The sequence below is a fragment of the Tyto alba genome, unplaced genomic scaffold, assembly GCF_018691265.1.
Source record: "Tyto alba isolate M040663 unplaced genomic scaffold, T.alba_DEE_v4.0 Super-Scaffold_29, whole genome shotgun sequence".
Classification (NCBI taxonomy): domain Eukaryota; kingdom Metazoa; phylum Chordata; class Aves; order Strigiformes; family Tytonidae; genus Tyto; species Tyto alba.
Window position 1 is genome coordinate 9,048,989 of NW_024881303.1, and position 18,058 is coordinate 9,067,046.

General features: G+C 37.7%; 1 protein-coding gene across 1 annotated transcript in view; it reads right to left on the bottom strand.

Annotated features, from left to right (window-relative positions):
• Nucleotides 1-17,813, bottom strand: part of ESR2 (estrogen receptor 2) — a 31,682-nt gene extending 13,869 nt beyond the window's left edge. The window contains exons 1-3 of the mRNA XM_009966888.2: nucleotides 17,346-17,813; nucleotides 10,686-10,861; nucleotides 7,832-7,948 (exon numbers count right to left, since the gene is read on the bottom strand). Coding sequence (XP_009965190.2) covers nucleotides 7,832-7,948; nucleotides 10,686-10,861; nucleotides 17,346-17,779 — 727 coding nt within the window. The 5' untranslated portion in view covers nucleotides 17,780-17,813. The remainder of the gene's footprint in view (nucleotides 1-7,831; nucleotides 7,949-10,685; nucleotides 10,862-17,345) is intronic.
• Between the last annotated feature and the right edge of the window lie 245 nt (nucleotides 17,814-18,058).

Genomic DNA, 18,058 nt, shown 5'->3' on the forward strand with positions numbered 1-18,058 from the left:
AGACCATGAGTTCTCTAAATTCCAATCAGGCAATGCAGTTCTGGCCCTGGGTTTCAGTTAGCAAAGAGGACCAATTGTAAGCCAAATTAAAAATAAAGGCAGCAGGGGCACAAAAAAAAAATAATTTCAGAAGCCATTGATGAGGCTTTGTCATGATAAATAAGATGTTGGATGAATGCATGCTCAGTGGTGGAGGTTTCTCAAATGAGGTGGCTTTTCAGGTCATAGTCCTATCTCACCTACAGCAGCTGTCAGGCACCATTTGAGTCAACTCGTGAGAAGGGTGAGATGCAAAGGCCAGTCGGGTACAACCTGAAGGCACTGAAAAGGCTGGATAAGGACTAACAAAGTCTGCTAGGACTTTAAAGATGTGGAACTTTCAACTGCACATTGCTATCACTTGCTGCCTGTTCAGTAAACCACCTCAGATGTAAAAGAGAATAGGATGACCATTAAAGAAGTTCTCAATACTAGAGAACACCCTCTACCTGGAAACCCAAGAGACTAGAGAAGACAAATAGGCGAAGCTGGTTCAGTGAACAGTCCTCAGGCATAGAGGAATCCAAGCGGAACAAGGCATTTGGAATTGGAATCATTATCAGCTGGAAGTCCAGCTTAAAGTCTGCACCATCTGGGGCAAGGATGGTTTTGCATTCTTAAAAAGAATATGGGTAGGATGAAGTGTGTTGAGTACTGACAGGACATTTGCACAAGTAATGGACTGAAGGCAAATAATCAGTGATTTGCAAAACCAAAAACTTAGCCAAATAACATCTAGCTGAATGATGCCAGCTGGACAGCAGTTAGGGAAAAATAACATACCAGCAGAGATAGTTAGAGATTGAGACTTTATCTTATGGTAGATTCATGAAATCAGACTTGATGATGTTACCCCCCAAGAAGGTTACCTGCAGAACTACACAAGTCACGGAGCAATTTCCTCAACCATCTGTCTGGGCAAACCCTTTTCTTCCTGAGAGAGTCAAGGAACAGCGAGGCACAGACTAATTTCTACAGAGACACTTGGATCGATGTAGTGAACTCTCTGCTAAACCTCACTTTGGACTAATTCACAGAGGTCAAGAGGAAAATCTTAAAGTGCTTTGTCAGCTCCAGAAAAACATTAGAATGGCACAGTGGGCTGCAGATTGTTCTGAAGTCATGTCATGCACAGAAAGTATGTAAATATTTTCCATCCGGGAAGACAAAGAGGAAAGGTTGACAGTGAGCTAAGCAACAGGAACAAAAGTACAACCAGAGACAGATGGGGAAATGCCGAGGTATCAGTGTACTCTAGCTACAGAGACATCCGTGGCTCCGATTTCCATATGAGCATGCATGGTAGAGACCACAGCCACCAGGAGTGATCTGAACTAAAGCAAGAAGCAACACTGCACATTGTTTCCACTATTTAGAAAGCTGAAGCACATTGAACACAGGCATCTTGAAAGACAGAACAAGAAAAATAGCACAGAAGGACTAAAAGGCATACAGAGATGCAAGGCAGAGGAGAAATTTTCTTGGGCTATCAGAAAATACCATCTGCTCCATGATATGCATAGTTTGTGTTCTCCAGTACCTGGTGGAGCTGTGACACCCCCAAAAAGAAGATACATGAACAGCAGTCTTTTAACTAAACGCATGGACAAGTTCACTTACGGATCATATCTAAATTGATAAAGTCAGAAAAACCTACTAGTTTAAGAGGAAGCTGGGGAGAGGAGAAGATGCCTAACACAATGAGGAAGAAATTCCAGTAGTTTGGACACACCTACCAGAGGCAACACATGGTCAAGCAAGCACTTGCAACCATCTTATTGACCCTAGTTCAGCTCCTGGCACTGAAGCGAACCAAGTGCACTCTTGTGGGACTCCACATCCTCCGATCAGCTGTCCTCAGCTCTGTTATACTGTCACCCAGACTTCTCTGTGACATGGAAAATATCAGACCTTCTGTGCCAAGACCCAAGTTATCCTTTCCAATTCACTGTTGTAAAGATTTTTTAATGACACTTTCTAGCCTACCCAAAATATAAACACACAGGTAGGTGACCAGGTACTTTAATGAAAATCAAACAAATCAGTAAAATAAAAAAAAAAAAAAATATTATAAACCAGTTGTCTGGCATCCTGTTCTAATTGTACGATTTTCATCTGTGCAGCTACCCTCCATGCTCCATCTTAAAATAATTCAGTCAAGTTGGGATACTTATTGACAGTATTAAAGGTCTCAGTACTTGTGGAGGGTTCTTACTGAGAAACAGCAAGCCCCTTTAAGTTAGTTACTTTAGGTTATTTAACTAAATCAAGTTTCATATACAAGCAGTACTTATTTAACAAAAACATTGCTCCACTGAAAACATAAAACCAGTTTCTATAATCACATCTCCAATGCAGAAAGCCAAACTAGGAGTGTTATGAAACATCTGCATAAAAGACTTGTTAGCAAAAAAAAAAAAATATATATATAGTGGGTGACAAAAAAAGGGGGGAAAAAAGAACCCCAACCAAACCAGATTCTGAATTATTAATTATATTTTTAAATTACCATATGTTGGCAAAGCAGGCAAAGGCTGATTCACTGAGCAGTGTGCATAAAACAAAGTTCATCAGTAATTAAAAGAGATACCATTTATTTCCGCATTAAAATTTATTCTGCTTGTATTAAACAAAGAGTGCATTGTAAGATTACACAACTAAGAAAACAATATTTAAGCTTGCTAGTCAATTGACACATCAGAAAGTAGCAGCCTTTCCAATTAAAACAAAATTTCAACAAAATAAAGGAACTTTTGTGCTTTATATTAAAATCCAAAGTGTAGGCAGGACTGAGAAATTTTACCTGTACATCTATTAGCATCCAACAGGAATGTATAAGTGCTTATAAAACTATATATTATAAATAATTATAGACCAACTTAATGTTTGGCTTAACTAGACGCAGAAATGTGGATCAATCTGTGTAAAGGCATGGCAATAAATTACTTACAGCTTCCCAGATTAGGGACTATTTCCAACTTTACCACAAACTCCCTAATAATACTTAATAGCCAATATTGATTTATATAAAGGTAATTCAGGCAATTGGAAAGTGCACAAGATGACCAAATCCCTCATTCTTCCTACCACACTCTCCTTATTTAAAGCTATTCTCTGCGCAAGAAAATAGCTGTATTTAGCTGAGCATGCTGGACCAAGGGCAAGACCCTGAGCTACAGCACCACAGACCACCTGGGTAAATGATCACAAGAATATAAGAAATAAGACACAGTTAAAAAAAAAAAGTAATTAAAATGAGCCTGTTGTTCACTCACCCATGAACAAACCACAACAGGTATTACTGGCAGTGAAACACAGTATTTTTAAAGCAACTCCTGCTTTACAATTTCTTTGAAAATCACAAATGCCTCTGCTGTCTGATAAGGTGGGCAGTTACATGTCATGTTGCTCTTAATATTGATTTTGGTCCCTGGCAACTGCTTATGTAACTAACCAGTTCAGCAGCAACTACAGATTCTACCACTGAATACATTATAAGCGGGTTTTGTAAGTGTTTGAGCTTAAAACTCACTCAAGTATACATTAGTAAATCATTATCACTCCAGTCACCTTTGAAAGCAAATGCAAATGTTCCGGTGAGTATGCCTGTATTCATGGAGCAGATCTACTGACAAAGCTGCTGTCTGCCATGCACACATGAGAACACGATCTGAAATTACAGTAATTTCTGTAATAGCTAAAATACAATTAATACATCTGATGTCCAGAGAATGCCATGAAACAATTTTTTTCTCCCACTGACTTTCTGCATGAAAAGTAATTTACAGTATTTCAAAGTGCTATCCAGAAACTGCGCACAGTGGCCAGGCACAGGAGAAAAAGAGAGCCAAAGCCTGAACCATATCAGCCCACAGAGAAGCCTGGTTTTCTTTCTGCAAACCTGTGGAATGATGCCGGTATTCAAGGGTAGTATCTCTCCATCACTTTTTAGTATGGCCCCTCAGCATTCTTATTTGAGTCAGGGAGGGGGCAGAAAGGAGTTTATTCTTTGGAACATTTTCAACATGTTAAGAAGTGGCACATGGGGAAAAAAGATACAGGAGCAGGGCCGAGGTGGGGAATAAAAGGTAAGTCTAGTCGAACAGGGAAACTGAAAACTCCTTATGGGAGAAGGTCTGTTTGAGCCTAAGGAAGGAAAAAAAAAGAAAAGCATGAGCATAGCTGCTCCGAGTGGCTATAGTTAAGTGATGAAGCAACTCCCCTCTTTACTGCCTTTGGCAAACAGCCCAGCCCATTTCAAGTACCCAGGTAAACACCAGAAAGCTCCAAGAGAAGATCAATTTTATCCCGATCTGTTTTATTCAAGTTTGCTGGGCAGAGTTTACTGTACTATTCCTGTTTTCCTTGTTCCTGCTAGTATTCCTAGTGCCAAAATTTATCAGTAGCTGTCTTGATTGGAACAGTAGGTAACACAGACTTCCCACAGAGAAATTTTCAGATGTGGTGTCTAAGAATCTCATTGTCCTTTTGGCACTGATGGTATATTTTGTAAGAAAATCCATTATCGCCTTAATACAAAACACCCCCAAGCTCACTTCCACTGAAATAGCTGTGGCTTGTTGGGTTGACTTCTCAACATTTCTGAATGTGATGACATCCAAGAGAATTTCAGACCAGGTAACTCCAAAGCAACACTTTCCTACTGCCTCCTACTGTTTTAAAGATGACATGTACAACCTAATCACATTTACACACAGAAACATATGTTATATATACACACACACATATATGTGTATTTTTTCTCAAGGTGTCTATTGATAATATACAAAATGAGGATTTAAAGATTTAATGTAAGCAGTGCAGAGCTTTTATGAAGAGCTTTCATAAACTACAAAGTGGTAATTGAGGTTCTTTTATCACTTCTGCTGGACAACAAGTCTCCACTGAGCAAAAATGCACTTACAGACCATTCTATCCTATCAAGGGTTTTAGTGAATGCATTGGTTCACATTTGCTAAGTGATCTGGGAAAGAAGCAGAGATGGGCAAAAGCCTTCATTAAAAAGAAAACGTACTCTTTTGTGGCTTTCTACAATAAAAAACTGGTATGAAAGCATGGCTCTTACAAGAAAAAATTTGAAAGATAATCACTCTGGTCTGCAGGAAACAGCATTTACATTTCATGCAAGAAATACAGTATTAAAATCGGTCTGGTTTAAATGTCTGTCACCATGCGTCCATGCATCAGCTTTACACACAGGTGCCACTTAACTCATCAGGCAAGACAGACAATTCTGAGTAATTTTTACATTCCTTTTCCTGAAATTAAATTGTTAAGACTCTCAAATTAAATTCTCAAGTCTCAGATGTCAGTGCTACTATTAAAAATCTGATTGTTTAAAAATACTATTCCAATGTATTTTTAAATATTGGGTCTGGCATAGTCACTAATGTCCTATAAACATTGGTTATTGTAGGAAAATACGTTTATGAATACATGACAAGATTAAAAAAAAAACAGGCTAAAATATAAGTACATATTGTTATTTATTACTTGTAATATTTTCATGCCTATGAGGTCTAATCACAAACCAGGACTTCCTGGACAATTAGAATAAAGGATTAATTTAAGGAAAGCATTGTGGAGGGTCACCTTAAAATATAGGGGAACCATTCTTTACAAAAACTCTCAATCTCCAGATCTGGGGCTTGGTAGAAAACCCCGTGGGAAAAACTTTGAGTAAAATTCTAGGTCATAAAGATGAAGAAAAGAAAGTGACACCATTCAGAAAATAAGGTTTCAAAATGAGCTTCATCTGCAAGCATAAGGCTTTCCTTTCTGGATGCCAGACAGAGAAGGTAGCTAAGACCATATTAATGAAAAGCACCAATACAATTGAGAGGCATCATCAGTGTAGAAAACAACAGGAGCTTCATATAGAAAGAATTAGCTGACTTGAACAACAGACACTAAATGTACTTCAGGAATACAAAAATAATACAAGAAAAAAACGGAAATTGTAGCTCTAAGGTGGGAATTATCAGCTAGAAATGAACAGGGAGGCTGCAGTCATAACAGATCGTAGAATGATTATGAACTGCCAGCATGATGCAACCATGAAAAAGGCAAATAGAATCCTGGGTTGTACACAGAGAAAAGCTCCCACAGAAACAGATATGTATTAATGCTACTACAGGGAGGAAAGTTCACAGGAATACTGTCCATGATTCTGGTTATCCAAGTGCAAAATTGATTATTTCCACCTGAAGCAGACGGAGGGACAAGTTAACCTGATGACTTCCAGATTCTGTCTACTTTCCTGTCTTGCAAGAGGAGGAGATTTCTTAGTTTATTTAGTATAATAAAACAAAGGTTGTGAAGGGACATGATATAGTCCATAAATATAATCAGACCATTAACAATAAAGAGAAGAGGAGCCTCTAAGCTACAAGACAGTGTTGCCACAAGAGCAAATGGGCATTAATTGTCCATCAATAAATGCAGCTGGAATTCGAAAGAATGTTCCTAATGAAATAAATAATATCCTGCAAACAGCATTCAGATCAAAGCAGTGGGAGGATGAAAACATTGCCTAGGCTTGAAATAGAAATAGGTATCTACATTAAATGGGATGAAATGAGATGCACACCTGCAAATCACAAGGGACCAAGCACAGTGACCTTCTCCTGTACACTTCAGTTTTTCTATGGGATGTTTTTCCAGCCTATTTCTATCATGTACATTGGGGAATCTGTAAGAAACAACAGCAAACCTTGACTGTGAAAGTACATTAGATATTGAAATATCTTTCGTGTTATTTTCTTCTTAAAAGTAACCTTCAAAATTTCATCTATAAATGTACAACTACATTGAAGTTACATCGCTGTAAGTACAAGATAGGAATGAGAGAAAAAGCTGGATAATTCTGAGTGGTGCAGCGACAAGCAGCAGTTGTTCACTACTTCTTTTGATGGAAGAACTGCAGGGCATCATCTGAAAATAGCCTATTCAAACAAAGAACAGCCTGCCCACTGCCTTCCCCTCACTGCCCCACCAAAGCCCCATAAAAAAGCCTGGCAACCAGAGAGCTGGTTCTTCACATGACAGGTGGTCAAGCTGATACGGGATGTTGTAAATGCTAAGACTTTACAGGATTAAAAAGAGGGACAATGGAAAAGTTATCATTATATTAATATTTTAAGACCTATTAAATACAAGATACTACTTCTAGACCAGAAGTCTGCAACTGCTAATTTTTGGAAGCTCAGAGCTGTCAGCAGTAGTTTCACTTAGGTGCTAGTCTCACTCTTACACTCCTCCTGAGGCACTCACTCCTGTCACTGTTGGAGGCAGGATACTGGGTTAATTAACTATTGCTTTGATGTGGCACTGCTGTTCTTGCATTAAATTCAACCAGCAGAGCACAGTACAGGCTCGTTTACTCATTATTAGAAGGGATTTCAGTTTGATTTGAGGCTCAGGCAGCAGCAGGTCTTGGGTTTCCATTCTGCAGAACACTGCATGCAAGAAAACTGCCTTCACAGAGCTCTGCAGAGGTGCTATGGTTTTCACGTGCTTAACCTATACCTTACTCCTTCCCAGAGGTTTTCCTTCTGAAAATTAAAAGTCTTCTTCTGTTTTAAGAATCAGTACATTCCTTCCTATAAAACCAGCTTAAACCTTGCTCTAATTGCCTGTTGTGCCTTTTTAGGATACAAAGGGGAAAAAAAAAAAAAAAAAAAAAAGAAAGCTATACAGAACTGACTGAAGGGAAAAAAAAAAAAAAAAGTCAGCAAAACCCAAGCAAACAGTGCAGACATACAAAACTCACCACATTTCATCATTCCCACTTCATAACATTTCCGTAGCCGGCATGCCTGGCAGCTTTTGCGCCTGTTTTTGTCTATCGTGCATTGATTGGTAGCTGGACAGATATAATCGTTATGTCCTGCAGCAGAGTAAGAAGAGAAAACTTAACATCTCCAACAGTCATTTCCCAAACCAGAACCTTCTTGATTTTAAGCATCTCAGCTTCTTCATATGCATCTACCTAAGCTCCATCAATTTAACAGATGCAAAAATGCATATTTATCCTATTCTAAAAACATCAATCTGTGGCCTCAAAAAGTAACCAAACAGTATAGACCAGCTTTTAGTGATGACTGTTAAATAACCAAGCACCTTCTAATACCAACTCATTTTTGAAAATAGGACATATGCTCTTGTGGAAATTTGTTCCCAACATCCAACTTCTTACTGTATATTGGGACTCTACAAATGGCAGATAGTAGGTTTGTTCTTTAACTCAGCAGAGTTGAAAACAGCAGTGCACACAGCTTCAGTCCTGCAAACTTTTAAGGAAACTATAGCTCTGCTGAACTCTCTGATGTGGTGAGTTCAAGGAATAAAGAAGCCATTGGAGGACTGACTCTGGACAAAAAATAATTAAAAATAGCAGCCCAAGAGAGAAAGACAACAAATATAAAATAATGCATACAGTATAGTATGAAGAAAAGCACAGGCAGAAGGTATAACTTTTAGATATTGTGGACAAGTGTTTCTCTTATTTTCATCAGTTTCCACTACAGCTTCTTCTCTCTTCTCCTGCTCTCCCACATCACCTCACCCCCATGCAAACCCCTTTCTATTATTGTATTTCATTAATCAATAATCTAGTCCAAAGGTTTATTACTGTAAACTGGAGTTCAGTATGCTCTTGGTGTAAATACAGTCAAATAATCTCCTGCCAAATACTGGAAATATCTCTTGCAGTATTTATCAAAGGACACAAAAAATATTCACTCATTTATATTTCTTAATGTCTTTTCTCTCATGTTGTTTTTTAAGTTATTTTTTTAAACTTTGTGAATAGATCAGGCAAAGATACAGCTACTAGAGTTTTTTCACTTGATGCAAGTCCAAGAGTTCATGTCCCCAAGAGTAATTATTTAACTGAACCATTGTGACTATTTCCTTGCAAAATTAAAATAATTTATCCTTGAATTTTTGAACCGACATTTTTAAAAAGAGATCAGGTTACAGTTTGTCCCATTTCCTACTGGCAGATATGACTGAAAAAGAAGTTACTGTTTATCACTCTTCACACAACATGGGGGGAAAGGAGGAGGAAGCTCTCTGTTGCACTATAACCCAAGCACACAGGAACATAAAGTGGTTTAAAACTCCTGTGGCCTTGGGATAATTTAGCTTGCAGGCAGATGTTCAGAGATGTGGGACAAATACACTACACTACAAACATGGACAGGCAGAGGAGACCACACACGGTTGCTTGGTCATACCATCTAATTTTGATTAGACATTGGCCTAACATTTTGGTCTATGGTAGGCCCAGAAGTTTTTTAGTTCTATAAGCAATATCCTTCATAACAACAGTTGCAACTGAGTGCTTGATAGTGTTTTATGCCAAGAACTTACTTTCATTCACTTGAATTACAAACAAACGTTACCTGACAGGGTACATTAAGGTGTACAAAAGGCCACAATGGGTAACTTGTTCATGGCCAAAGCACATGTAAGCAACACAGAGCAGGCAAATAATTTTCCTGACAGAAAACACTTTGAGATCAAATTCTGTCTCCATTTGTGACAAACTGGAGACAAAGTTCTCTTCAATTATTTTAGAAATCGAAAGTACTTGCACCAGTTCATATCAATTATTATTCACCCATGCAGAACTTGCACAATAAATTGAAAAGGCAAACAAGTTTTGAATTAAATTTTATCCTAATGGTGGTACTAACTCTGCCATATTGCTCCAAAATAAAATATCTTGAGACTGTGAAAGGCTTTGTGTGTAGAAGGGGAAGGGAACATTACAGACTGAAAGATGACAGGGTTTTCTGTGTTAGTATCCAATGTCAATCCAGTTAAGTTTCCACCAAGAGGTCCCAGAAGAAGCCAAAGAACATGGTAACTACAGCCAAGGTTAAAGAAACAAAGTGGCCCAAGGCTTCAATATGGAGCGTAAGTCACTGCCTATAGGCTGTGATAACAAACATGGAGACCTACATTTACTTCATACTGCAGCCACTCAGCAAATTTGAACTAATTACCAAATATTTAAGAATTTAAACACTGAATTGGAAATCTTAGAGAGGTCTGGCAGAGCAAGAAATACTGCAGTGTAGGCTTTGAGGGGTGGTGGGCTGAGAAATAACAATAATCAGGTTTGTACCTAATACTATCTACACAGTGTGTAGGATATGAAAGTATGCGTAGCAATTATATGCTATGACTCAACAGCTCCAGGCAATGTACTCTTGTCAAGAATAGTTCCTGGCAAGCAAAGTCTCCAGACAATTACCTACTCTAACTGTGTCTATTAGAACAAACCCACAATTACTACATCTACTTTGGGACACAAACTGCAATCAGATTCACAGCTCTGTAGTGCCATCCCACCAAGGTCTTTGCTGCAGGGTCTTCCCGTGCCATGTATTTTACCTCTTCTCTAAAGAAATCAATGGCTCACTTTGTAATGTTTCCAGATCTTGATAACATAAGAGCCAAAAGATAGAGTAGTCAAATCACGTATTGCTCTATTTTCAGCATGCAGCACCATACACCAGGATTTTTGATCAACTCATTACTAAATCAACTGCTGCAGCCCCTGATCATACAAAATAACTTATTTGAGCAAAGTTATCAAAAGCCGATTCTCCTACCTTGAATACTTCTTTTAAAGAATGCTTTGCAGCCTTCACATGACCAGACCCCATAATGGTATCCTGAAGCATAGTCACTGCAGACTGCACAGAAGTGGGCATCCCTTTTTGAGACAGGATTATTTGCAATTGGGCTTGTACAGTCATTGCCATTAGTTTTTCTTTTCAACGTTTCTCTGACAGAAAAGAAAAATATCTGTTATAAAAGAGAAAAAGTTAATCTACATTTCAGTTTCAGTATTTTCCATTGTCTTCTATTCTCTCTATAGAGTCTTATTACTGAACACAGGATAGTGTGAAACACTGTTAAGTCTTTTTCTGATGACATTATTTAAAGCATATAGTCTGATCCCAGAGATTTCAGTGATGACAGACTATAAAGTTTTAAAATTCTCAAAGGCATAAAACTGGACTACTGATGTGTCATTCACATGAACTGTGGGAAAATCATACAGAATGCTGATGGATCTTGAAGAATTCTTGGAAATGTTCAAGTCCAGGAATTTGTGAACCAAGTAAACTTTGCCTTTGGGAAGCTTCACATGGAAAATGCAAACTCAGACAGCTCAGACTGACATGATAAACACTACCATGAATAGAGCTGCAGTTGCTTCATGCTGTTAGCAAGGCAAAATTCTAGATGGAGCAATACACATCTAATCTCAAGTACTTAATCCTTTACTTAAAGCTTTATTCACTCAGTGAGAGGCTGGAGACAAGTATCTTGAGATGTGAATCTCAGCCTACAAGATCAACTCACAATGTTAGACAAAATTTTCTGTTCAAGGTGATGACCCACGCTGATCACCCTAGTGCTAAATAAAAGGAAGTCTGAATACAAGAACAGTGGAGAAACACAATTATAAAATACTTTCATACATTAAAAAAATGATTGCTCCATATAAATTGGTACGATACATGCATTCCTAAAGCACTGCAAATAGTTCCAACTTACTGGAACTGATCTTAGCAACTGGATTAAAATTAGAACAGGATAAAAACATGAAATAACAGCCAATTCCTGACACCGAGATCCTGTAAACAAACAGCAAGAGGAAAGGAACTTAGATTATCAGTAAAGGTTTTAGGTATAGGAAGCATATCAATTGTGTACTTTTTCTCTGTACCTCATTTTCTTGGTGTTTTTAGCATGTCTTACCTTCATTGTCAATACAATTTCTAGACAGAGAGAAAATAATGTCACATGAAAACACTCTCAGCAGCAGTTTAACTAGAAGAAAGAAGTATAGTCAACTTATAGGTATAAACTGAAGCACAGAGGGAGAAATTAGAAACTGTAAAATTGTCCTCATCCCACCTTCCAGCAGAATTAGGGAAGAAGAAATATCAGTTGGGATATCAGAGGGGGCATGGTTTCTGACTTCAAAGAACACGGATACATTGCCATGGCAGAGGAAACCTGTTCACCAACAAGAGCAAGTTTAAACAGAATAGTAGAAACATGCTGAAAGTGCTGTCAAAGAGGCTTTAATTAACATATTAAAAGTAGACTTTGTGCTGGTTTCATGACAGGAGGTAAGGACAAACACATCCTCATGCCAACTAAAAATCATCATGTTTATAAGTATTTCAGGAGAACATACTCCAATTTCCTAGTAGAAAATTTAGAAAGGAAAAAAATGTGGTTCTCTGAGCAAATTCCAAAACAGAAAAATTAAGGTATTTGTTCTACACTTAAGTTACTGCAAACTTTTTAAAAAAGGTTAATTCATTCAGACATTGCAGGGCATAAGGGTGTTTAGAAGTTTAACAAGGCTGGTCTTTGATTACACATACACACCTGTTAATGAATTGCTGAATCACTACGTTATTTCCCCTCCTGCCGCACCTGGAAGACCAATGTGGGGAAATTCCCCCTTATGGTAAAAAGTGTGTGATACAGTCCCAATATACTGCTAACGCAAAGAGGAAAAAGCATTGCTATTCCCTCCTGTTTCCCTGTGTTTGGAAGAAAAAGTAACTTGGCATTTCACATTAGTAGAAGAGGTATATTTTTAAGCTCTACTGGGGAATCATGATCCAATTGTGAGAGTCAGAAGAGAACTAAAATCAGCTAGAGAGCATCTCAGTGACTGATTCATATGCTGTAGAGTGATGTTTATTGCCCTTGTTAAAGCACCAAGATGTTATGGATGAAAATAAAGAAAAAGCACACACCGTAACATCTCACTGAGGAGTATTGTTTTTTACCTTCCAGTCATGAAAAGTGTTTTAAAAAACACTTTTCCTTTCCCAGCTTAAAAGTTTAACAGCAGTCACCCTGCACACATGCAAGCTGCGTGACTTCCTCAGACTCTGGCAAACAGCTTGCACACAGAGCAACAATCTGGAACTAATTCCTCCTGCAAGCTGAACAGACACCAGATCTGCTCATCTGCGATAGCTGCGGCAGTGCAGCAGGAGGTTCAAACCCAATCATTTTGTTACTGTTGTCTTTAAGGACAACAGAACTAGGAAAAGGTCAAGAGCTTTAAGGTACACGTTCCTCACGCCGAGAACCTCGCCATCAGACAGTGTATCCACACAAACAGCAAACCAGAGCAAGTAGCCCCACGTGTGGTTAGAGACCCCCTCCCAGCGCTCGTGGGACTGGTTCACGCCAGCACGCTCGGCAGACGGAGGAGCTGCCAGGTCCTCCAGAAGAAAAGGCAGCAGCTGGCTGGGTGTCCACAAAGCTCCTGCACCAAAATGAGGGATGTACCCTGGCTGTGGCCGAGGAACCACATGGAGAAAGATTTATTGCTTTATACCTCCTAATACTCCTCTCTATTTCATGATCATGGTTTCTATAAAGAGATATTATGTTTCAATAAAAAAAAGATTTTTCTGAAAGTAACGAGTCAGTGATTTCCTACTAGTCATCAACAGTGACAAGATGATTTCCCTAAAGGAGAAGGAATTAGTAAGTTATACTATATCTATTATTTTTCCTAATTACCTCTAGCTTTGCCACAGTGAGGGTTTGATGCATATGCCACACCTGGAAAACTTGAACCTAAATTCAACTTTTTATTAAAAATGAAGAAGAGTGGCAAGGATTTGATCTAGAAAGTAGCAAGATTTGCTCGTGGCATTTGTTGTCTGTCAGGTTTTTTTTAAACCTAAACTACTGTACATTATAAAAAGAAAGAGAAAAAAAAAAAAAACACTGAGAAAAAAAAAAACTATTAAGTAAAAAATTAATAGTCCAGATTTTATCATTTCTTATAATTCTTCCCTCCCTCCCACAGGCCACTGGCTCATTCAGTGCCTGAAGATAATTCAATCCCATACAAGCCTGAACTGTATGATGACAAGGACTCTTACTTTCTCTCCCAGAATGTGTGCAAGGTGATAGGCAAAAATCAGCCGAAAAATACTTTTCAATCTCTATCTTCCTCATTTTCTAAAGACTCCCTCCACTGTAACTTCTGGAATTGTTAATATGACACAGCTGTCAATATATCTTCAAAGCACAGGTTCTGCTATGCTCTAAACATTGGCTAATATGCTGAAAATCATGTCACAGATATATCAAAATTAAGAGACTTATTTTTGCTTAATCTCTGTAACTATTCCATCATAAAACGGAGATGCCAACACATCACCTCAAAGAGACTTACAGATATGTTTAAGTGCTCTACAGAATAAGCACAATAAAAAAAGAGCATAGAATAATACAAATAATTATCGCTTCAGAGCAGAGTTTAAGCGATGTATAAATATGACATTAGCACACAGTGAATAAGACAAAGTTACTAAAAAATTTATAATTAAGCAAGCATTGCTAGCCTGTGTACCCAGAAAACTTACACACTGTACCTGCAATTAGTCAGAAGCACAAGGAAAATAATAGAAGAGAAGAACAAATTAAGTTCCAGAAACATTGCTCTGGCAATTTCATTAAAGTTTTCTAATACTCTTTAGAAAGTAATACACATGTTCATTTTGAAAAGAAACTTTTTTTTTTTCTTTAATTAAAATACTTTTATTTAGGGGATGAAGAAAGAAATAAATTTCAGACTACTTTTAAATATAGTATAATTACACTGTCACATTCCTTTTCTCTTCATGTCATTTTAATAAAAATTGAGTGATGCTGCACCAACAAAATTTATAAGACTGTTTCTCTTGTCTTCAGTAGGTACAGGGCCTATAATGCAAATAAGTACGGCAGTCTTTATCTCCAAATTATTGATATTTCATACAAAAAAAATGGAACACTAAAACTTCACATCTCTTTTTTACATGGAATACAATTCATTTTTGTTGAACTAACTTTTGTAAAGTAACACAATATTGCAAACATTTGCTTTTAAAAAGTTAAATAAATTTCTTCTGTATTCATATAATAAACCTATTTGTGAGGAAAGGGAATGCTGAGAATTCCAGTTCCTTAAAATTTAAGCTGATCTACAACAAGATCCAAATTACACAGTGATCAGCTTTAGCAAACTGGACCACATTAGTTCAGTTAGTGTTAATGGAAATTTACACCCAGGGAAAATAAACCTTTCTCATGGTAAGACTCTTGCTTTGTTTTAAAAAGCAAAATAGACTGTGTAACAGGCTTAAATATCTAGTAATGCTTTCTTACTCATTTTCAAATAAAATCCCTTTTCTCAAACTACAACACTGTTTAAAATTACTTATGCTTTACAGCATTAGTCCCTCCCTTCACACAGAACTATTCCTTTAAGTTTCAATCCCAAGAACTCTTCCTTCAAGATGTAATCTATGAATCTGTAGTGTGATAGTCATTGTTCCCATGGCAATAAATACAATGTTCATGACATTAATTTAATACCTCACCAAAGGATAAAGAAAAAGGAAACACAGGGCTTTTTTTTTCTTCACAGCCTTATTTCAGGACAGATATCCACAATAAGGGAATTACAGCTCTTGGGTTTTTTGTGTTTCTGTGTCAATTTTTTTTTTTTTTTCTTTTTTACAACTTCTAAACACAAGGTGAGGGGGTTACAATGCATCATACTAAGACAAATGAACCACTGAGAAGGTCCAACAACCAAGCAACACTAGTTACTTGCTGCTGAACAATAAAGAACATCCATAAATTTAGACTCCAGATTTCATTGATTTCTCCTCCTTAAATTAGGTCATCATCAGCTACGAGAGCAATAGTCCTTATGAATCTATACAAATGGCAGAAGACTTATTTATTCAACTTTGGTGTGGCAGCTTTGGCTTCCCTTCTGTTTATGTAGAGAGAACACTGCAGAGCATCAGATGGGGTGTTCTTGCTCTTGGGTTATTCCAGATGCTTCCCATCATCTGGACAGCTTCTAACACTAACCTAGTGCAGCCTTCCCAGGGCTGTCAAAGTCTTGAAACACTAACCAAAGCGGGAAGAGTTTTGACATTAGTCCTATTCACATTAGACCTGCTTGGGAAATTGTGTATATAAGTTCTAGCCAAACAGCCTCTCCCAATCCACACACCTACACTTCAAGTAGATTTGCACTCCAGAACTGCCTGTTGCTCTCTGCTGACTCCAAATAGAGACTAGTCAGGTGGCCGGGCTGAAGATCTGTGCAGCCTACGGGTCCGGAGTAGACGTAGATCTCATGCCTTAGCCCTGTGCAGTCAATGTAAGGCCCACCCATTGCAGAAGGAACGTGGGTAGTCTCAACAGTAGCAGAAATCTTTTATTAACAATTGAACTAAAACTGTTGCCAGGACACACTATTTTTCATACTGACAATGATTGCTGAAGTTAAATAAGGAGCCCTATGAGTAAACATACAGGTGCTAAAAGAGGAACAGCACCTGCAACACCCTGAGCTTTTATCCATCCAACAGCTGTTGTGCCCATGAATGGATAATTTCATCAGCTGATGAGCTACACACTGCTTATGGTTTGTAATATGAATAAATGTGCAGAATGGGAACGTGCTTTTGCAAATTTACAGCTTTCTTTACAGCTGAAAATTTAGCCTGTGAATCTGCTGTTCACAACGCCTTCATAAAGTCAGTTGAGAACAGCAACAAAAAACTTCAGACTTTTTCAGTAGCAGCATCCTTTCGAACATGATGCATGCTGCTGTATGACTGTTAATACTAAACTCAAAAAACATAACATTTCCCTTGAATTCTAAGTTCATGAAAAACCTTCACAGCTGTTAGATGCAGTAAAAGAAACAAATAAAAAAAATCCAGATAAAATGGAATTCAAACAACTTGTAGGAAAAGGAGAAAAGAATGAACCTTTACTTCTTTCACTTAAAGGATTTAATTTGTCTCAGCAAAATTAATTTTTATTACACAAAGTAGTACCAAGCAGTCTTGAAATTTTGTTTACACAGTAAACAGTTTCCACATTGCAGGCATTTGCAGTGCTTTGTGTCAGTGTATAGTTCTCTAACGTGCAATTGAAAAAGAAATCCTTTTTCAGATGTTACATTAAAAAAAAAAAAACAAAAAAACACAAACAAAAAACAAACCAAACAACAAAAAACAAATCCAAAAACCCAAAGAAAACAAAACCCAGGACTGATTTGGTGTTTGGTGGAGGATTTTGGGTTTTGTTTTGTTTTTCAGAGAAACCAATACATAGAAGTCAAATGTAAAATGAAAAGACTTAGAAGAACTAAAGAAACTTTAAATAATTTTCATCATTGTAAAGAAATTAGTAGTACTGACCTGGTCACAGGTAGCACTGGCTCCATCTGTCTAGCTTCATACCACGGACTCTTTGGCTGCTCTGCATACAGAAGCGATGACTGACAGTGCAGTGTCAGCGGGGAAAGATGGCCAGGAGCAGACCATAACGCACCAGGGCTTGATGTTTGCCTCCCAGATGCACTCTCTGAATCACCAAAATTGCTGGTTATGTTGTAATTCATCATAGCAGGACTGCAGAATGCCATTGCAGAATATTCATGTCTGTTTTCCATGTAAGATGAGGGAATATAGACTGGACTGTGTTCTGCTGTCAGTGTGGACTGATTACAGCTGTAGGGAACTGGAGAGACGATTCCAGCAGGTGAGTTTTTAATTTCTGCTTTACTGCATCCAATATCCTGAAGTGGTAGCAACTGAGAAAAGTCCTTGTGAGAAGATGCACACAGAGACATTTTGAAGCAAGACTGAAGATTGTTGTTTAAATATTCATCCTAAGATGGTAAGGTGTAAAAAAAGTTCAATTAAAAAGTAAGAAAGTTCTGTATTAAGTCTTTTCTATAAAAGAAAAAAGGAATCAGCAAAACAGAAAATATAAAAATGTCCTGTTAAAACAGATTACGTTCCAAATGCTCTTAAAGAGTCAATGTACAAATTTACTACTGTTAAGAAAGCTTTCTAGAACTTCCTTGAAAATAAAGACTGAGATACACATTTAGCTTAGACTCCCTTAA